The sequence below is a fragment of the Pseudoliparis swirei genome, chromosome 7 (assembly GCF_029220125.1).
Source record: "Pseudoliparis swirei isolate HS2019 ecotype Mariana Trench chromosome 7, NWPU_hadal_v1, whole genome shotgun sequence".
In the NCBI taxonomy this organism is placed as follows: Eukaryota; Metazoa; Chordata; class Actinopteri; order Perciformes; family Liparidae; genus Pseudoliparis; species Pseudoliparis swirei.
The window spans coordinates 15811582-15828769 of record NC_079394.1 but is presented as its reverse complement, the minus strand read 5'-3'; the positions used below and the strand labels follow the sequence as shown (position 1 = coordinate 15828769).

Genomic DNA, 17188 nt, shown 5'->3' with positions numbered 1-17188 from the left:
ACGGCGGTTACAAGAAATGCAGAATTAAAACCAGCCGGACGGATTTCACAGAACTTCAACAATAGTTTTTTTTAAGCCTGTTTTTCCAGTTAAATAATCTGCTGACTGACAGGAAGCAAAACCTGGAAACAGGAAGTAGTTCACCTGGCTGCCACTTCCACGACACGTAAGCTTGAAAAGGAAGTTATGACGATCGTTGGTTATTTTGCTAAAATCAAAAAAACATTCAAGTATTTTTAAGTACAAATGATTGGACGGACGCTCCTCGTCTTCACCGTGGGAAATCTCCGCGAACGGACCTTCGTCTTCACGTGATTCCCGATTCAGTATTTCAGCCGGTGCGACGTCGTTCAGTTTCCGTTCATCCTGCCGCCGCTACTCCCGCCGCCGCTACTCCCGCCACCGCCGCTACTCCCGCCACCGCCGCTACTCCCGCCGCCGCCGCTACTCCCGCCACCGCCGCTACTCCCGCCACCGCCGCTACTCCCGCCGCCGCTACTCCCGCCACCGCCGCTACTCCCGCACCGCTACTCCCGCCGCCGCTACTCCCGCCACCGCCATTCTCCCGCCACCGCCTTCTCCCGCTGCTACTCCCGCCACCGCGCTTCTCCGCCACGCTACTCCCGCCCGCTTCTCCCGCCACCGCCGCTACTCCCGCCGCCGCTACTCCCGCCACCGCCGCTACTCCCGCCGCCGCTACTCCCGCCGCCGCCGCTACTCCCACCACCGCCGCTACTCCCGCCACTGCCGCTACTCCCGCCGCTACTCCCGCCGCCGCTACCGCCGCTACTCCCGCCATCACCGCCCTTCTCCCGCATTCTCCCGCCACCGCCATTCTCCCGCTGCTTCTCCGCCACCGCCATCTCCCGCCACCGCGCTACTCCCGCCACGCCTTCTCCCGCCACGCCCGCCGCTACTCCCGCCGCCGCTACTCCCACCGCCGCAGCGAGCTACGAGACCAGAGTGCTGAACGGCACTCTCGCCTCCTCCTCGTCGTCGGCCTCCTCCGCGGCGCCGGGCCGGTTGGGCCAGAACATTAGCCGGAGCGACGCCAGCGTGACGCGGACCAGCAGCCTCAGCGCCAGGAAGGCGAACGGCACCGTGATCTCCATCAGGTGGAAAATCGGCGCGCTGAAGCGACTCAGGACGCACGTCAGGAAGAACGTCCCGAGGGCGACGCACGGGTACAGCGACAGCTTGGCGAACATGAACGCGTGCTCGCGGCCGCCGTAGCGCACGTACGGGTGCAGCGTCTCCCGCTCGCCGTGCAGCGCCGCCACCCAGATGGCGAGCTGGAAGACGCCGGCGAAGAAGATGATGACGCAGCTGATGCGGATGGCCTCCAGCTCGTTGCGGGAGTCGGGCGGGAACTCGTGCGTCAGCTGGTAGGCGAGCGGCAGGCCGCCCACGAACGCCAGCGAGAAGGAGTTCATGAGGCCCATGAGGCGCGTCGTCCTGGTGACGTGGAGGAAGAGCGAGTGGTGCGTGAACCACAGGAGGCCGACGGTGGCGAAGGAGCCGAAGTAGGCGAGGTACTCCGGGCCGTAGGACCGCAGCGCCGCCACCAGGCTGCCGCCGAACTCCTTCTGCACCACGGCCGGGTCGGGGACGTTGTCCTCGCTGGTGGGGAAGGAAGGACGACGTATTATTATTAATGAGGCAAAAATGAGCGAATGAATGTCGAGGAAATACAAGTGGAACCCACCAGATGTCCAGGATGAGGAGCGTCGCCACGATGGCGTAAACGCCGTCGCTGAACGCCTCCACGCGGTCCTTGCTGAGCGGCTCGTCGGGCAGGTAGGTGTCAAACAACATGGAGTCTGGACTCTGCTCCACCGGACCTGGAATCAGCAAGATCAGGTTCATGTTTAAAACAACGGGTTCATGTGTTAAAGCTGCATTCCCTCTCCTGACCACCAGGGGGTGACTCCTCTGGTTGTATAGAAGTCTATATAAATGACTCTACTTCTGTCATTATTTAGTACATTATGGTCATTTAGAGTCAAACAGGCCATAAAGCAGGGGACGCTTTAGAGGCGGGGCTACAAGGGGATTGACAGGTCTACCAGCGACGTATAAAGAAACCACTGGATCTCACCGATGGCTTTGTTGCGACACCACTTCATGGACTGGGAGATGTACGGCAGGAAGATAACGACCGCCAGCAGCACGTACGACTGACGGGTGGAAAATAATAATCACAGAACTATTGGTCTTTAAATTTAGACCTAAAATACACAACAACACAAACCATCCACCTCGTTAAAGGCGTTTAACTAAACTAACATTACCAGCTGGAAGAAGATGAAGGAGAAGATGCTGGCGAAGAAGCACATGAGGGGAACCCGCATGATGACCTTGAGGATGTGGCGCTTGTAGAACGTCTGGTTCTCCGACATCTGGATCTGCTCGTTGAGCAGGAAGGGCCGGCTGAAGGCGTACAGCACGATGCCCGACTGCGGGGACCAGAGGAACAAGAAAGAACGTCACCGGAGAGACGTTGCAGCGTGCTTTTATTTTGAAGGACAGAATACATCGGAATGCGGAGAAAAAGAATAAGAAGAAAGAACCGACGATCGATCGGTACAGGAGAGATGTCTCAGCATGCTTTTATTTTGAAGGACTGAGCTCACCTGGATGACACCCATCACCATCACGCAGCCGCAGAAGAGCAGCAGCCCGAGGATGTTCTCAGGGAACGCCGCCATCAGAGAGAACTGCGGAGACGGAGAGAACTGGTCAAATGAAGTCCGGTCGCGTCGGACGTTTTTATTTTATTTTGTGTAAACCGAAAAAATTTCAAAACTTACGGTGTACGGGAGAAAAGTGATGAGCATCATACAGGCCTGGAGGAAGCAGAGCTTATTAATAATACTTTTTTAATATATATTATATATATAATAATATATATATTATATATATAATAATATATATATATCATATATATTTTATATATATATGTATGTATTATAGAAATATTATTATATATAATTAAAATATATTATTCGATATTATTATATATATATATTAGGGCTGTCAGCATTAACGCGTTAATCTATGCGATTAATTTGGCCGCGTTAACGCACTAACATATTTTAACGCAATTAACGCAACTTTGTTTACTTCCGGTGTTCGTTGAAGTTTTGACACTCCCCTGAGTGTCAAACCGCGGCAGTACGGTTTAACACTGTTTCCGTTTTTAAAACAATTATTTCTCCGCGAAAATAAGGAGCAGAAATCAGTTTAAACTCGTGGATGAATCAGTCGGGTTTCCTCCTGCTCCTCCTTCCTCCCGTCTCCCCCTCTGATACACAGAGGAACGGAGGGCGACGTGTCGGGTGACGCGCGGAAAGAACTCGTCACACGAAACCTTCACCGTGATTGGTCAATCCGTTTGTCTGTCAACATTTTGCGAAAAAAACAACCAATGAACACTCAGTAAATCACAAAGGACCTCCCACCTCACAGGTGAGGCTCATTAGCAGCCTGTCAGTCAGAGAGCAGAGAACACGGCACCAGGACAACTGAGCCTCATTGAATATAGCTGAGATTGTTCTGGAATGTTTGATGTATAACACATGGGGGTGTGTCATATGAAAACGCCTTTAAAAGGTGAATTTACATTTTTTTGTAAAATGGAGAAAATGCCCCCAGCCTACAGAGGGTTAACGTGACATATTTGAATGTCAGTCAGTTACCAAGGCCACTGGTTCTGCTGCTGTTCAGTGTTAAAGATGACAGGACCAATGGGGTCTCAATATACTTTTTTTTTTTTTACTAATCTGATGTTTCACTGAAGAAACAATTTGTCATCCACGATATTAAATACCTAGCTGGCACTTTATAGGTAGGAGCCTCTTTGAAACACAGCTCTGTGTGACGTTTTGTCTTTAAAAAGAAGGAAAAAAAACTTGTAATCGCGATTAATGAATTTCAAAATGTGCAATTAATTAGTTAATTTTTTTTAATCGATTGACAGCCCTAATATATATAGATAGCGTAATATTTAACACGGTTATACTCACGAGGTTCAGCAGCGCAAGGCAGTCGTCTATACGCACAATAACTTGAAATAACCTGCAAATTAAACAAAGAACGAACATGTGGTGTATTAATATTTATTAATACTTATTCATATTTATTGATAATAACAATAGCAGTGTAATATGAATAACTCGCCTGATGTGAGCGGCCCATGCAACGGTCACGATCAGGAACGTCATGAGGTAAACGGCTATCTTTGTCGTGAGTAGGAGCTGCACACTCAACTCCTGCAGACACACACGTTTATAACACGCTTAGAACACGTTTATAACACATTTATAACGCATTTATAACATGTTTATAACGCATTTATAACCCTCTTATAACACGCTTGCAGCACGTTTATAACACATTCATAACATGTTTTTTAACACATTTATAACACATTTATAACAAAATATATATTATAATAATACTGTCCATCTTTACCTCGTTGTCCTTCATCTTCGTGTGGGCGACGGGTAATATCTGAATGAAAAGACACGTGACACGAAACTCTGATTAAAGACTGACCAGGAAGCTTGTTTCTTAAAGGGACAGTACACCACAAAACACCTCACTGTTTGTTGCTATTTATAAATCTAGATCTTTAGTTTCTGAGATATTGGCCATAGAGATGTAGTAGTAGAGTCAGTAGTAGGAGTAGAGTCAGTAGTAGGAGAGTCAGTAGAGTCAGTGGTAGTCAGTAGTAGTAGTAGAGTTAGTGATAGAGTGGTAGAGTCAGTAGTAGAAGTATAGTCAGTAGTGGTAGTATAATTTGTAGTAGAGTCAGTAGTAGAGTCAGTAGTAGTAGTAATAGTCAGTAGGAGGAGTAGAGTCAATAGTAATAGAGTCAGTAGTAGTAGAGTAATAGTCAGTAGTAGTCATTAGTAGGAGTAGAGTCAGTAGTAGTAGTAGAGTAATAGTCAGTAGTAGTCGAGTCAGTAGTAATAGTAGTAGAGTCAGTAGTGTCTCTACTACTACTACTGACTCTACTACTACTGACTCTACTACTACTACTGACTCTACTACTGACTCTACTTCTACTACTACTGACTCGACCACTGCTGTAGTGGTCGAGTCAGTAGTAATAGAGTCAGTAGTGGTAGTCAGTAGTAGAGTCAGTAATAGTACTCCTTTGGTTGTATATAATTATTCGAATTACATTTAGTAGTATAATTTAAAATAGATCTCGGGTATCTATCCCTGAACGCGGGGAGTGATCACGTGACCGCATCCGGGTCTCTCACCATGACGGTGGCGATGATGGAGATGAGCGCGTCGCTGTAGGCCAGCAGTCGGTGGGAGGACTGCGTGCCGCTGTGGTCCTCCCGGTCGGACGGAGTCACGCTGCCCGGGAACGAGGAGCAGGAGGCGGCGTGGCTCCTCGCGCCCTTCCTCCTCTCCTCCTGCACCTCCACCTCCTCGACGTGGTGCTCAATGATCTCGCTGTCGACGTTTTTCTCCATCTTGGACCCCGGGAGCGTGAAGGGGGGGCCGGCGGGACTGTTTGCAAACAACCCGTCCACACCTGACTGTCAGGGGGTGGGGGGGGGGGACCGGAAGTAGCTACCCGGTATTTATTAATGTATATTTATTTGTATTTTAAGTATTAATTGTAACATTACTGTCAACTAAAAATATTTGGACGATAAAAGAAAAGAAAATAACATTTAATTGTAGTTATTTTCCAAACGAAAGCTCATATCACATGACCATTGGCGGCTACTGGGCATGCGCGTGGAGATGTAAACAGGAAGAAGATTCCCAGCAAAAAAAGACACGGAACACCATATAAAAACCTTAAAACAGAGAGATAATTACTTTATTAATCCTACAAGAATAGGACAATGTTTCGCTACAGCAGCATATTTATACATACAGGTAGGAAATACAATATAAAAAGATGCACAATATATAAAAAAATACAATAGAATAATAATAATAAAAATGCACAATATAGACAAACATTTAATAGAATAATATTAAACTAAATATACTCAAAGTACAAACAAAACAATATTGTAAATATGTAGCCCGTGGTTCTTTAAAAAAAGTAAAAATCATGATAAATATCTCCACTAATACAAAATTCATTGTCATAGTCATTGTTTTGTCTACTGTACATACTTGTTAAATGTTCATGGTGCTACTCTGTTGTCTTGAATGCATTTTCTATAGTGCTCTTGTTTATTATATCTAAAAGTATCCAAGGTAGAAGCACGTATGAATAATAGTACAAATAAGGTATATTAAACGTGTGTTATTTTTAAAATGCAGATTAAACATGCAGTGCACTCGTGTGCCTCCAGAGGGAAACGTCATACTGTGAAGACCCCTGTTGTCCCGGAACTGTCCAGGTTCACTTTCCTAAGTATTGATATAAATGGCTTAATTGAGAAAACTATATAATAATGTTATTAATATATTTTTCAACGTTGGGGCCACATTTATTGGCCAACTTGTTGATGGTGTGATTTTTTCTTTTTTTGCAGGGTCCATTACTATTATTTATTATATTATTTTTTAACATGCATTTCTTTTAAACAAATATTGCAGTGGGTCATATTGCGATTTCCATAAACGATCAACCTCAATATATTTAAATACAAATGTTTTGCCTTATATGCATCCATCCATCCATTTTCATCCGCTTATCATTTGATATTAAAGCTGCTATAATTATTATAATTTTTTAAGTTAGCGACTAGCTGGAGAACTCCATCCCGTACTTACGGTCTATATACTCGTCGGTGTCATGGGACGGCTTAAAAAAGAATGTGACACATGTTTAGGTCAATATTGTCTCTGTAATTAGTTTTAAATTACATGTTTATTCCTGCGAAAATTCCAAGAAATTAATGTAAAATTGTGATTATTAGAAATTAACTAAATTGTAAGAAATAAAACGTATACTTTTATGTCTCGGCTCTTTTTATTGGCTGGTAAGGAATAAAGTGTTCAATTCATACATAATATCTATACTCATAGGCTTAGCAGTGTAAAAAAGAAAAGGAAAATCAGCGGCAGACAATTACATAACAGGATTACATGGGTTAACTTCCCTCTGCCACATTGCAGATGAATTAAAACTAATTTTTCCACAACAAATAATAATCACACTCCACAATGTATAGCAATTTATTTTATGGAGTTCTACATTTTCTACAACGCTGTGCTGCAAATATTTTCTGAATAAAATGCCTTTTGTTAACAAATAAAGCGATTTTGATTCTGCTAAGCTTTTATTTTGAAACCTGAAGCTGGAAATAGGTTTGAATTAGAAATAAAGAATGTACTTCTTTAATGTCTGTGACATTAAGGAGGAACTGCTCCCAAAAACATCACAGACCACCAGCTTTGTCCTCAGAGTTGTATTTCACATCTCAAAAACCTATTTCCCCCCGATAGACACCGAGGAGGAAGCTCATCTGTCGAGGACTCGTCCCTCTTCAGGGTTTTCATTTCCCCCTCCTCGTCCTCCTGACCTCCTTTTCCCCCTCATTTCCTCTCCTCCTCCTCCTCCTCTAGTCACCTTCACCCATCCCGAGCATCCAAATCCCATTATTGAGACATTACTGAGTCGGGATATTGTAGTCAGACTGTTAACTCCCTCCTCCCTCCTTCCTCCCTTCCTCCCTATTTTCCTCCCTCCTCCCAGACATGAGCCCAGGTACCGTAATCCGTTGTGACAGGGGAAGTGGCTGCCATCCCGACCCCCTGCTGTCCCGGTCTGCAGCTCATCACCTCCACGTAATAAACTCTGTCAGATGTAACTTCTGACACGCCGTGACAACCACGGTTCACTTTATTTATAAAAATGTTATTTTTGAGTCAAACAGTTTTTGAGGTTTTATTTCTGACAGACGGAAACTCTGGAAACAGAATTCATCTTTCACCTGTAATCAAGGTTCCTGTTGAGGGTGGAGGCTGGAGCCTCTCCCAGCGCCCTTGAATCCCAGCATCCTTGAATCTCAGTATTCTCTGTCCTCAGTTATCTGTCCTTGTATCCTCTGTCCTCTGTTGTCAGCTCTCTATCCTCTGTCCTCTGTCCTCAGCTCTCTGTACTTTGTCCTCAGCTCTCTGTCCTTGTATCCTCTGTCCTCTGTTGTCAGCTCTCTGTCCTCTGTCCTCAGCTCTCTGTCCTCTGTCCTCAGCCCTCTGTACTTTGTCCTCAGCTCTCTGTCCTTGTATCCTCTGTCCTCTGTTGTCAGCTCTCTATCCTCTGTCCTCAGCTCTCTGTCCTCTGTCCTCAGCCCTATATGTACTTTGTCCTCAGCTCTCTGTCCTTGTATCCTCTGTCCTCAGCTCTATGTCCTTGTATCCTCTATCCTCAGCTCTCTGTCCTTATATCCTCTGTCCTCCACTGTCCTCAGTTCTCTCTCCTCTGTCCTCAGCTCTCTGTCCTTACATCCTCTGTCCTCAGCTCTCTCTCCTCAGCTCTCTCTCCTCTGTCCTCCGTCCTCAGCTCTCTGTGATTGATAGCGATGGGCAGTTGAAGGTAATGAGGCTCAGAAAGAAAGGAAGTGTAACAAATGGGTATTGATGAAGAGGAGGAGGAAGCTTAGTGATGTTACTTAATTAGCTGAAATTAGTAATATAGTTATTATATTTATATATTTATAAATAGTTATTATATTTATATGTTTATAATATAGTTATTATATTTCTATGTTTATAATATAGTTATTATATTTATATGTTTATAATATAGGTATTATATTTATTATATATTTATATAATATAGTTATTATATTTATAATATAGTTATTATATTCATATATTTATAATATAGTTATATATATAATATAGTTTTTATATTTATAATATAGTTATTATATTTAAAGTCACACTGAACCCGTCAAGTCAAGAAAGAACGACGAATGTTTGGATTCGAGACTAAAATCTGCAATAATATTAAAGTCTCGTCGGTTATTAGTGAAAAGGTTTAATTTTTAAAAGTTTTCCATCTGTTTCTACTTTAACCCTTGTGTTGCCTTCGGGTCATTTTGACCCGATTCAATATTTAACCCTCCTGTCGCCTTCGGGTCAATTTGACCCGATTCAATGTTTAATGTCGGTGTTCTTTCGGGAGTCAACAAACAAACATAAAGTACCTCACACTTAAACTTGGAAAACAATATTAATTCTAATAATTTTCTGGAGATTTTAATAGCTGTGGTCATATTGACCTCAAGGGTAAAATATGTTAGTAAATATAAAGGTAACAGGAGGGTTAAACATTGAATCGGGTCATATTGACCCGAAGGCGACAGGAGGGTGAAACATTGAATCGGGTCAAATTGACCCGAAGGCAACACAAGGGTTACGTTTATTTAGTGACTTTTCATTTAGTTTTCTGAGCTCTCGGTTTGTAGGAGTCACATTGCTCATTTACTTTATTAAAAAGTGCTCATTTAATTACGTACAGACATATTTTGGGACTCATGGAGCCATAAAGGGAATAAATGAATGAACGATAAATGTTTACTGTCTAAATATCAAAGTAAACCATTAGAAATAGAACAAACTAATATTACTTTAATTTGTTCATTTCTTTTGTTTATTTATTTATTTTTCACCTTTATTTAATTATTTTTATTATTATTTTCATTGATTAAATTACAGTTTAAACCTGTTCTCATATTTTTTTTCAAGATTTTAGAAATTTATTTGCAAAGGTTTGTGTTTGTTTATCGTGTTTGTTTTTATATGTGTGTGTGTGTGTGTGTGTGTGTGTTTGTGTTTGTGTGTGTGTGTGTGTGTGTGTGATGGAGGATCCATCTGGTTTCAGTTGATGCACGGAATTAATCAAAATGTACATGATTGTGAATTTTGGTCCTGCCCTCTCATGTTGTCCTCTCTCTCTCTTTCTCTCTCTCTCTCTCTCTCTCTCTCTGTGTTGTAGTTCATGGTGTTTGATGATGGCCTCAACGCTGTGTAGATCCATCAGAGAGAGTGATAAAAGATAAAGAAAGAAAACCTCTCTCTCTCTCTCTCTCCATCACAGGCCGGGTCTTTGATGCAATATTAGGCAGCTCTGCAGGGGGGGTATAAAAAAAAGTCCATCAATACATACAGCACTGACTTCTATACAACCAGAGGAGTCGTCCCCTGGTGGTCCTTAGAGAGAATGCAGCTTTAACACATGAAGCATAGACTTCTATACAACCAGAGGAGTTTGTGCCTGGTGGTCAGGAGAGGAAATGCAGCTTTAGCACAAGAACCATAGACTTCTATACAACCAGAGGACTCGCCCCCTGGTGGTCAATAGAGAGAATGCAGGTTTTAAGACACTTCTGCATCAGCTCCACTCTTCAGAACCGGAGGTTGCTGGTTCACAAATTTCTGCAGCCAGATGAATGTTTATTAAAAGTAGGAAAACGCACAGAGATTTTCTTGCGGAGCAAGTCAAGTGTACTTCAAGCCAACACACACACACACACACACACACACACTAGCCCAGCAGGGGGCCATGCTCTGAAGCCGCCCCCCCCACAGCTGTAACAACATATGGAGCTTCCTTCGCAAGCCAAATGTGGAGCATGTCATTAAACGGCATTATTAAAATCTCATACAGCAGCGGGGCGTCAACGTCGGCTCAGCTGGCGCCAGCTGATTGCTTCATTAATTACGTGTTTAACAAAAATAAAATGTTATTTTAGTCAATAATGTGGGTGCATGCTGTCTTTGTGTTGGAGTTGAGACGATAAATGGCTTTTAATTCATCTCAAAATGGACTAATTAGATTTTTTGGGGGGGTTGTGGGAGGTTTGTTTGTGCGGTAAAACACAACAACAACAACAACGGGAGCAGCAGGTGGAACAGCAGGTCCTCACATCAAAGTCGTTTTTGGTCGCGTCAGTACAAACATGCCAAAACCCGCGAGGCGCTCCAACGGGTCGAGGGACCAAGGTTTGATCCCCAGAAACAACTAAATGTATTCACCTGGCTTGAGGATGTGTATTAGCCACATCCAGGAAGTAGCCAGGACTCCTCGCCTAGCATAGTGATCTCACGCTTCATGTGTTAAAGCTACACTCTCTCTCCTGACCACCAGGGGGCCGACTCCTGGTCTCACATACTCCGAACTGTTGTCATTAAATCTTCATTTCAGTCAATATTTTGCAGCCAAATCAAAGTATTTACAGTACACCATTTGTAAAGTGTGACATCATCACGCTGGACGTCTCCTTGGGTACAGAGACAGTCAGTTCCACTTCATTCCATTTTTGTAGATCTTATTTTCGAACCCCCGTGACCTCCTTTGACCTTCACCTTTTTTTTTAGCAATTTACTCCTGAAGTAGCGCTGCTCTCATAAGCGGCTCACGCTCTTATTCTGTCAGACACCTTCCCTTCACACACACACACACACACACACACACTCATATCTGTCAAGTACTTCCAGCTCGTCACCTCCCGCGACATGTAGACACGTCTCTTGTCAGAGTGGGAAAGGTCAAAGGTCATGCTGCGTGCCGTTGTCAAACCAGACGGCTGTAAGTGAACGTAACCGATGAGACCCCGTAAAAATATGAGCTCCGACGTGAAGGTTACGATGTATTGTGAATAGTACTTATGAATAGAAATTGTGTGTTTTGATTTACAGCGTTGCTACCGCCCTGCTTCATTGTCTGTTTGACTCTAAATGACCATCATGTACGAAATGATGACATCATGCTGTATAGAAGAAGACTTGAAACTAGAGATTGAGACATAAACTCATATTTACAACGTTTACTGAGGGAATACATCAAGAGAGAAGTAGAGTCATTATATAGACCTCTATACAACCGGAGGAGTCACCCCCTGGTGGCCAGGAGAGATAATGCTGATTTAATACATGAAGCATAGACTTCTATACAACCAAAGGACGTTACATTTGGTCTTCTGGTTGCCGAAGTCCTAATTGTTGGATCCGTTCACTTTCCGCACTGCCACCTGTTGGACATTATAGTTGGTTGGACCGCCCCCCCCCCCACCCCACAGACTCCGCCCCCTCCCCATCCACCACCTGCACGAGTGCACACCGGCCGCAAGACCCGTTTCATCCTGCAGCCGACAGCCTCCTCAGCCTCGCGCCTCTCACCCAGCGTGGCCCTCTCCGGGTTTCTGTGCAGCTGGAGGAGGAAGAAGAAGAGGAGGAGGGGAAATAGAAAAGAAGGAGGGATGCGCGCGCGTAGTCCGTGAACGCCTCCAAAAGTAGTTCCCGAGGCGGACCGGAGAGAGGACCCTCCTGTTGCGCGCGTTTCGAGGGGGGAAGATCACCGTCTCTATGGCGAAGTTCCTGGCTGAACTCCTGGGGTGCACACTTCCAGACAAGGGCACCCAGCCTTTGTTCGAGGTAAAACAGTTTGAAAAAACACCCCTTCATATTAGTATTTTTGCATGATTTTATGATGATAAACATGATCTATTCCTGGTTAAAACCGTCGCAGGCTGCGTGTTATTTCTGCAGGATTTCTCCATGGCAACAGTAGGCTGTGCTCATCAGTATGATTGACAGTTGCCGTGTTGTGTAAAGCACTTCATTGTCAGCGAGGTGAGAGGGTTCTAAAGACCTGCATGCGCGCGCTCGCACGGTGTTTCGCGGCCACGCGCTGCTGATTATAACGCGCATTATTTTTTACGGATTATCACTGTAATATTCCTAAAATATCTGGTTATGCTTTATCTGTTTGTAATGATCATGTGTTACTTTGTGTTTTTATATATATATATAAATATATAATATATATATATTTATAGATATATGTTTATATAAATATATATATTTATTTATATATGTTTACATATATATATGTTTATATATATATGTTTACATACATGTATATATTTATATATATATATTTGTTTTATATTTATTTATAAATATACATATTTATTTATAAATATACATATTTATATATAAATATTATATACATCTTTTATTTATGTTTATATATGTATGTTTATATATCTATATATGTGTGTTCATATATATTTAAATGCGTTTATGCATATGTTTATATATACATATATGTTTATAGATATATATATATGTTTATATATATATATATATATATATATATATGTGTTAGGATTTGAGTGTTTCCTGTTTTATGTTGAAGTCCCTGTCTCGTTTCCTGTTTCCCTGCTCTTCCCTCCCTGTGCTTGTCTGTTTCTTTCCTGATTGTTTCCAGCCACGCCCTGATTGTTTCCACCTGTGTCCCCACCTGTGTCTCGGTCCCCTGTGTATTTAATCTGTGTCCTTCTGTTGTCGGATCGTCCTTTTGTTCCTGTGTGGTGTTCGTCCGTGTTCCTGTCTTGAAAATAAAGCTGTTTTTTTCAAGAACCTCCTTCTGCGTTTGGGTCCTCCGCACCACAGACCGTAACAATATGTTTATATAAATATATCTTTATATATAGGTCTATATATGTATGTGTTCATATATTTATATATACATGTTTATATATATATATACGTTTATATAACAATGTTTTGCTGAAAACATCCCCTACAAAAAATTGTACCCTCCTATTTGTGCTTTTTTAAATGCCGATATGTTCACTTGTTCTCGTACAAACCAAAGTTTTGTGATTCTCATTCGAACTGGAAACATTTGAGCTTTTTTTATTTTTGGAGAGATCAATGACTAATATGTTATTACTAGTTTTTATGACCGTAAAGGAGGGTTTGGTCCGTAGGTTTTTGGGTAAAATCCGAGGGTCATTTTTTGTTGTTGCTGAAACCATGTTTTTAAATACTAGAACTACTATCGTGTGAGCCGTGTCCTCACCCAGTGACATTCAGGGGTCCAAAGAGGATGAATAAACAAACGGATCAGGTCTGTTGCAGGATGTTGTGTATTCACCATGAAAATACAATTAATTCTCTGTGTGTCGGTGATTTAGTAATTTTGAACGGGTCCTGACCGGCATTGCGTAACCAGCTCCCAAATGAGAAAAAAATAGTTTTTAGAGTTATTTTCTTATACACAAACACACACATACCAGCCGTAATCCACAATCACCATGGGATTGTTAATCCAACGGGCATCATCCCCACAATCTGCCTCACTCGCACCGAGTATTAGAATCGTCCCGGGGAAAACGTGTCGCAGAGGAAACGACGAATGAAATGATAAAATGAAGTGACGAATGAAATGACTAATGAAATGACGAATGAAATGAAGAATGAAATGACGAATGAAGTGATAAAGTGAAGTGATAAAATGAAGTGACGAATGAAATGAAGAATGAAATGAAGAATGAAATGACGAATGAAGTGACGAATGAAATGATGAATGAAATGAAGAATGAAATGGAAGATGTATGTGGTAGTATATATATAAATATATTTTGTTTTTTATTTTGTTTATTGTTGTTTTTTGTTTTGTTTTTTCTTCTTCTTTATTTTATATTAATTTTCTGATTTATTTTGATTTCAATTTAGGATAGGAATTTAAAAGCATTTTTTGCTTCTACCTATACCTTTTCAGTCTTTCTCTTTTGTATATTATATAGGATAATATTGTATTGTATTTGATTTGATTGACTGAATAAAATACACACACAAAAAATGACGAATGAAGTGATAAAATGAAGTGACGAATGAAATGAAGAATGAAATGACGAATGAAGTGATAAAATGAAGTGACGAATGAAATGACGAATGAAATGACAAATGAAGTGACAAATGAAATGACGAGTGAAGTGATGAATTAAGTGACGAATGAAGTGATGAATTAAGTGACGAATGAAGTGATGAATGAAGTGATGAATTAATTGATGTATGAAGTGATGAACTGAGGCGTTCGTCTCCTGAAGCCACGAGGCTCCTCAACAAACGCCCATATGTCTGATGATTCAAACTATTTCTGTTCAGGATCGTGGTCTCTTCTGTAGTTATATTAACCCAAACTACGACGTAGAGGTAGTCTTGTTGTCTAAAACAAACTCTGTAGTATTGTTGTCTAAAACAAACTCTGTAGTCTTGTTGTCTAAAACAAACTCTGTAGTCTTGTTCTCTAAAACAAACTGTAGTTTTGTTGTCTGTAGTTTTGTTGTCTAAAACAAACTCTGTAGTTGTTTTTCCTGAACCTATCTATACCTTTAGTAGATTTCCGTGAAGACGGAAGTTACTTACTTGAACACCGTCTGCTCGTGCCGGACTTCTTTCTCTCGTCCTTCGTTTCTTCTCTCGCCGTCTTCCTCTCTCGCCTCCCAGCTCGTCGTTTCACTCTCTCTCCGCTTTTATCCACGGCGGGGAGCTTTTTATATCTGTTGATGTTTTTCAAAGATGAACGCCGCCGTGCTCTCAAGGCCCGTCGGCAGAGTTCATGAAGCATCAGCAGATGAGTTCAGGAACACTAGAAAACTAAAACACGTGCTTTACTTCCTCTTGTTCATAATAGTTATTACGTTGATAATTGTAATATTTAATTCATCGTGGATGCTTTCCTGTTTATTTATTACTGTTTTTCTTATTGCCTATTTATAATACTTGTTTCTTCTCTTGTTTTCTGCTGTGCATCCTCTAGGACTAATACAAGATCATCTTATCTTATCTTTATTTTAAATAAACCACAAATAAACGTGTTCAAATACCTGATCTTGTGCTTCAACACATATAAAATAAAAAATAAAACACACATTTCACTCTGCGGCATCCGACATCCCCAAACTGTCCAATGTAATCACAAGAGGGATGATGTGTTGCGTAACTGTCTGTCTGGGCCCAGAGAGGGCATTGGGTGTGTGTGTGTGTGTGTGTGTTTCCTCCATTTGCCGAGATTAATTTAGCTTGTTTACGTCGTTAATGCGTGTCCTGGTTAATTATCAGCGACATGTTGTTGTTTTTGTAATATTTAATTTTCACAATGCAATAAAAAATGCAGAGCACACAGAGTACACAGAGAACACAGAGAACACAGAGCACACATCCAAAGAGCATACAGAGTACACAGAGCACACAGAGTAAACAGAGAACACAGAGAACACAGAGCACACAGACCACAGAGCACACAGAGAACACATTCACAGAGCACACATAGTACACAACATCAGACAGTACAGATTACACAACAAGTGAGGAACAAGAAGAACATAAAGTAGATGAAATGAAATCAGTTAAATAAATAAAGTAAATTGATGAATCCCCCACCAAAGAAAATGCCTCGTAGACGGGGGGTCATCTTTAAGTTGACTTCAAAAGAGCAGAAGCGTAATATCTTGTTTTATTGGAACATTTTAATTGAAGAGAAGCCGGATCGGGTTTTACTGAAGTTCCTCTGGTGTCACCGAGAGGAGATCATCATCACAGGAAGTCATCATCACTCTGACGATGTAGCAGCAGGAGAGCTAGAAGACGACGGCTGGTTCACCACAGCTGCTGTCAATCTGTTAAACCTGCAGCCTCCTCTGGTTGTAAAGAAGTCTATGCTTTATGTGTTAAAGCTGCATTCTCTCCCCTGACCACCAGGGGGCGACTCCTCTGGTTGTATAGAAGTCTATATCATGACTCTATCATGTTGCAAAAGAAGATGGCGATCCATGAATTTGTGAACTTGAGACGTCCCATTCTTTAATCTTCTGTTGGTACATGATGATGATGATGATGATGATGATGATGTTGTGCTGGTACTGAAGCTCCAGAACATTCTCACTCTGTCGGTGTTCTCCCCTCTTCGGTATTCAGTCTACATGTCTGCAGCCCCCTGGTGGTTTAACCACAGGTAACCAGCCCACTGTTTTGAGGATTTTATATATATTATATAATATATATATATATATTATAAAATATTATAATAGTATATATAATATAATATATATATATAATATTATATATATAATATTATATGTATAATGTATTTAATATTATATATATATAATTATATATATATATAGTAATAAAAACAACTTTAAAAGACATGGTAAGGTGATCGTATTCTCAGGCGAATAAATATTCGATACGAGCCGTACAATTCTCAATCATAAGTGAAGATGACTATACTGTTTATTTATATCGATCATTTCGGTGTCAAAGCGTTTCACGTAAAACGTGAAAAGTACAAAATATGCTCGTTATAAAAGGGAATTTAAGAAGAATTTAAAAAACAAGCCAACACGGTCAGACAGGAATACAATACGAGAATAAAAGTTACAGTGCAGCGTGAGATTTT

General features: G+C 41.6%; 1 protein-coding gene across 1 annotated transcript; it reads right to left on the bottom strand.

The window, feature by feature from the left end:
* Nucleotides 1-906: 906 nt before the first annotated feature.
* tmem175 (transmembrane protein 175) lies at nucleotides 907-5528 on the bottom strand. Its single transcript, XM_056419180.1, has 10 exons — nucleotides 5274-5528; nucleotides 4474-4512; nucleotides 4180-4271; nucleotides 4026-4077; nucleotides 2811-2846; nucleotides 2634-2717; nucleotides 2292-2456; nucleotides 2099-2177; nucleotides 1706-1841; nucleotides 907-1620 (listed from the first exon to the last, which is right to left on the bottom strand). Exons 1-10 carry the CDS (start codon nucleotides 5490-5492, stop codon nucleotides 951-953), a joined length of 1572 nt encoding a protein of 523 aa, XP_056275155.1. The 5' UTR covers nucleotides 5493-5528; the 3' UTR covers nucleotides 907-950.
* Nucleotides 5529-17188: the final 11660 nt, after the last annotated feature.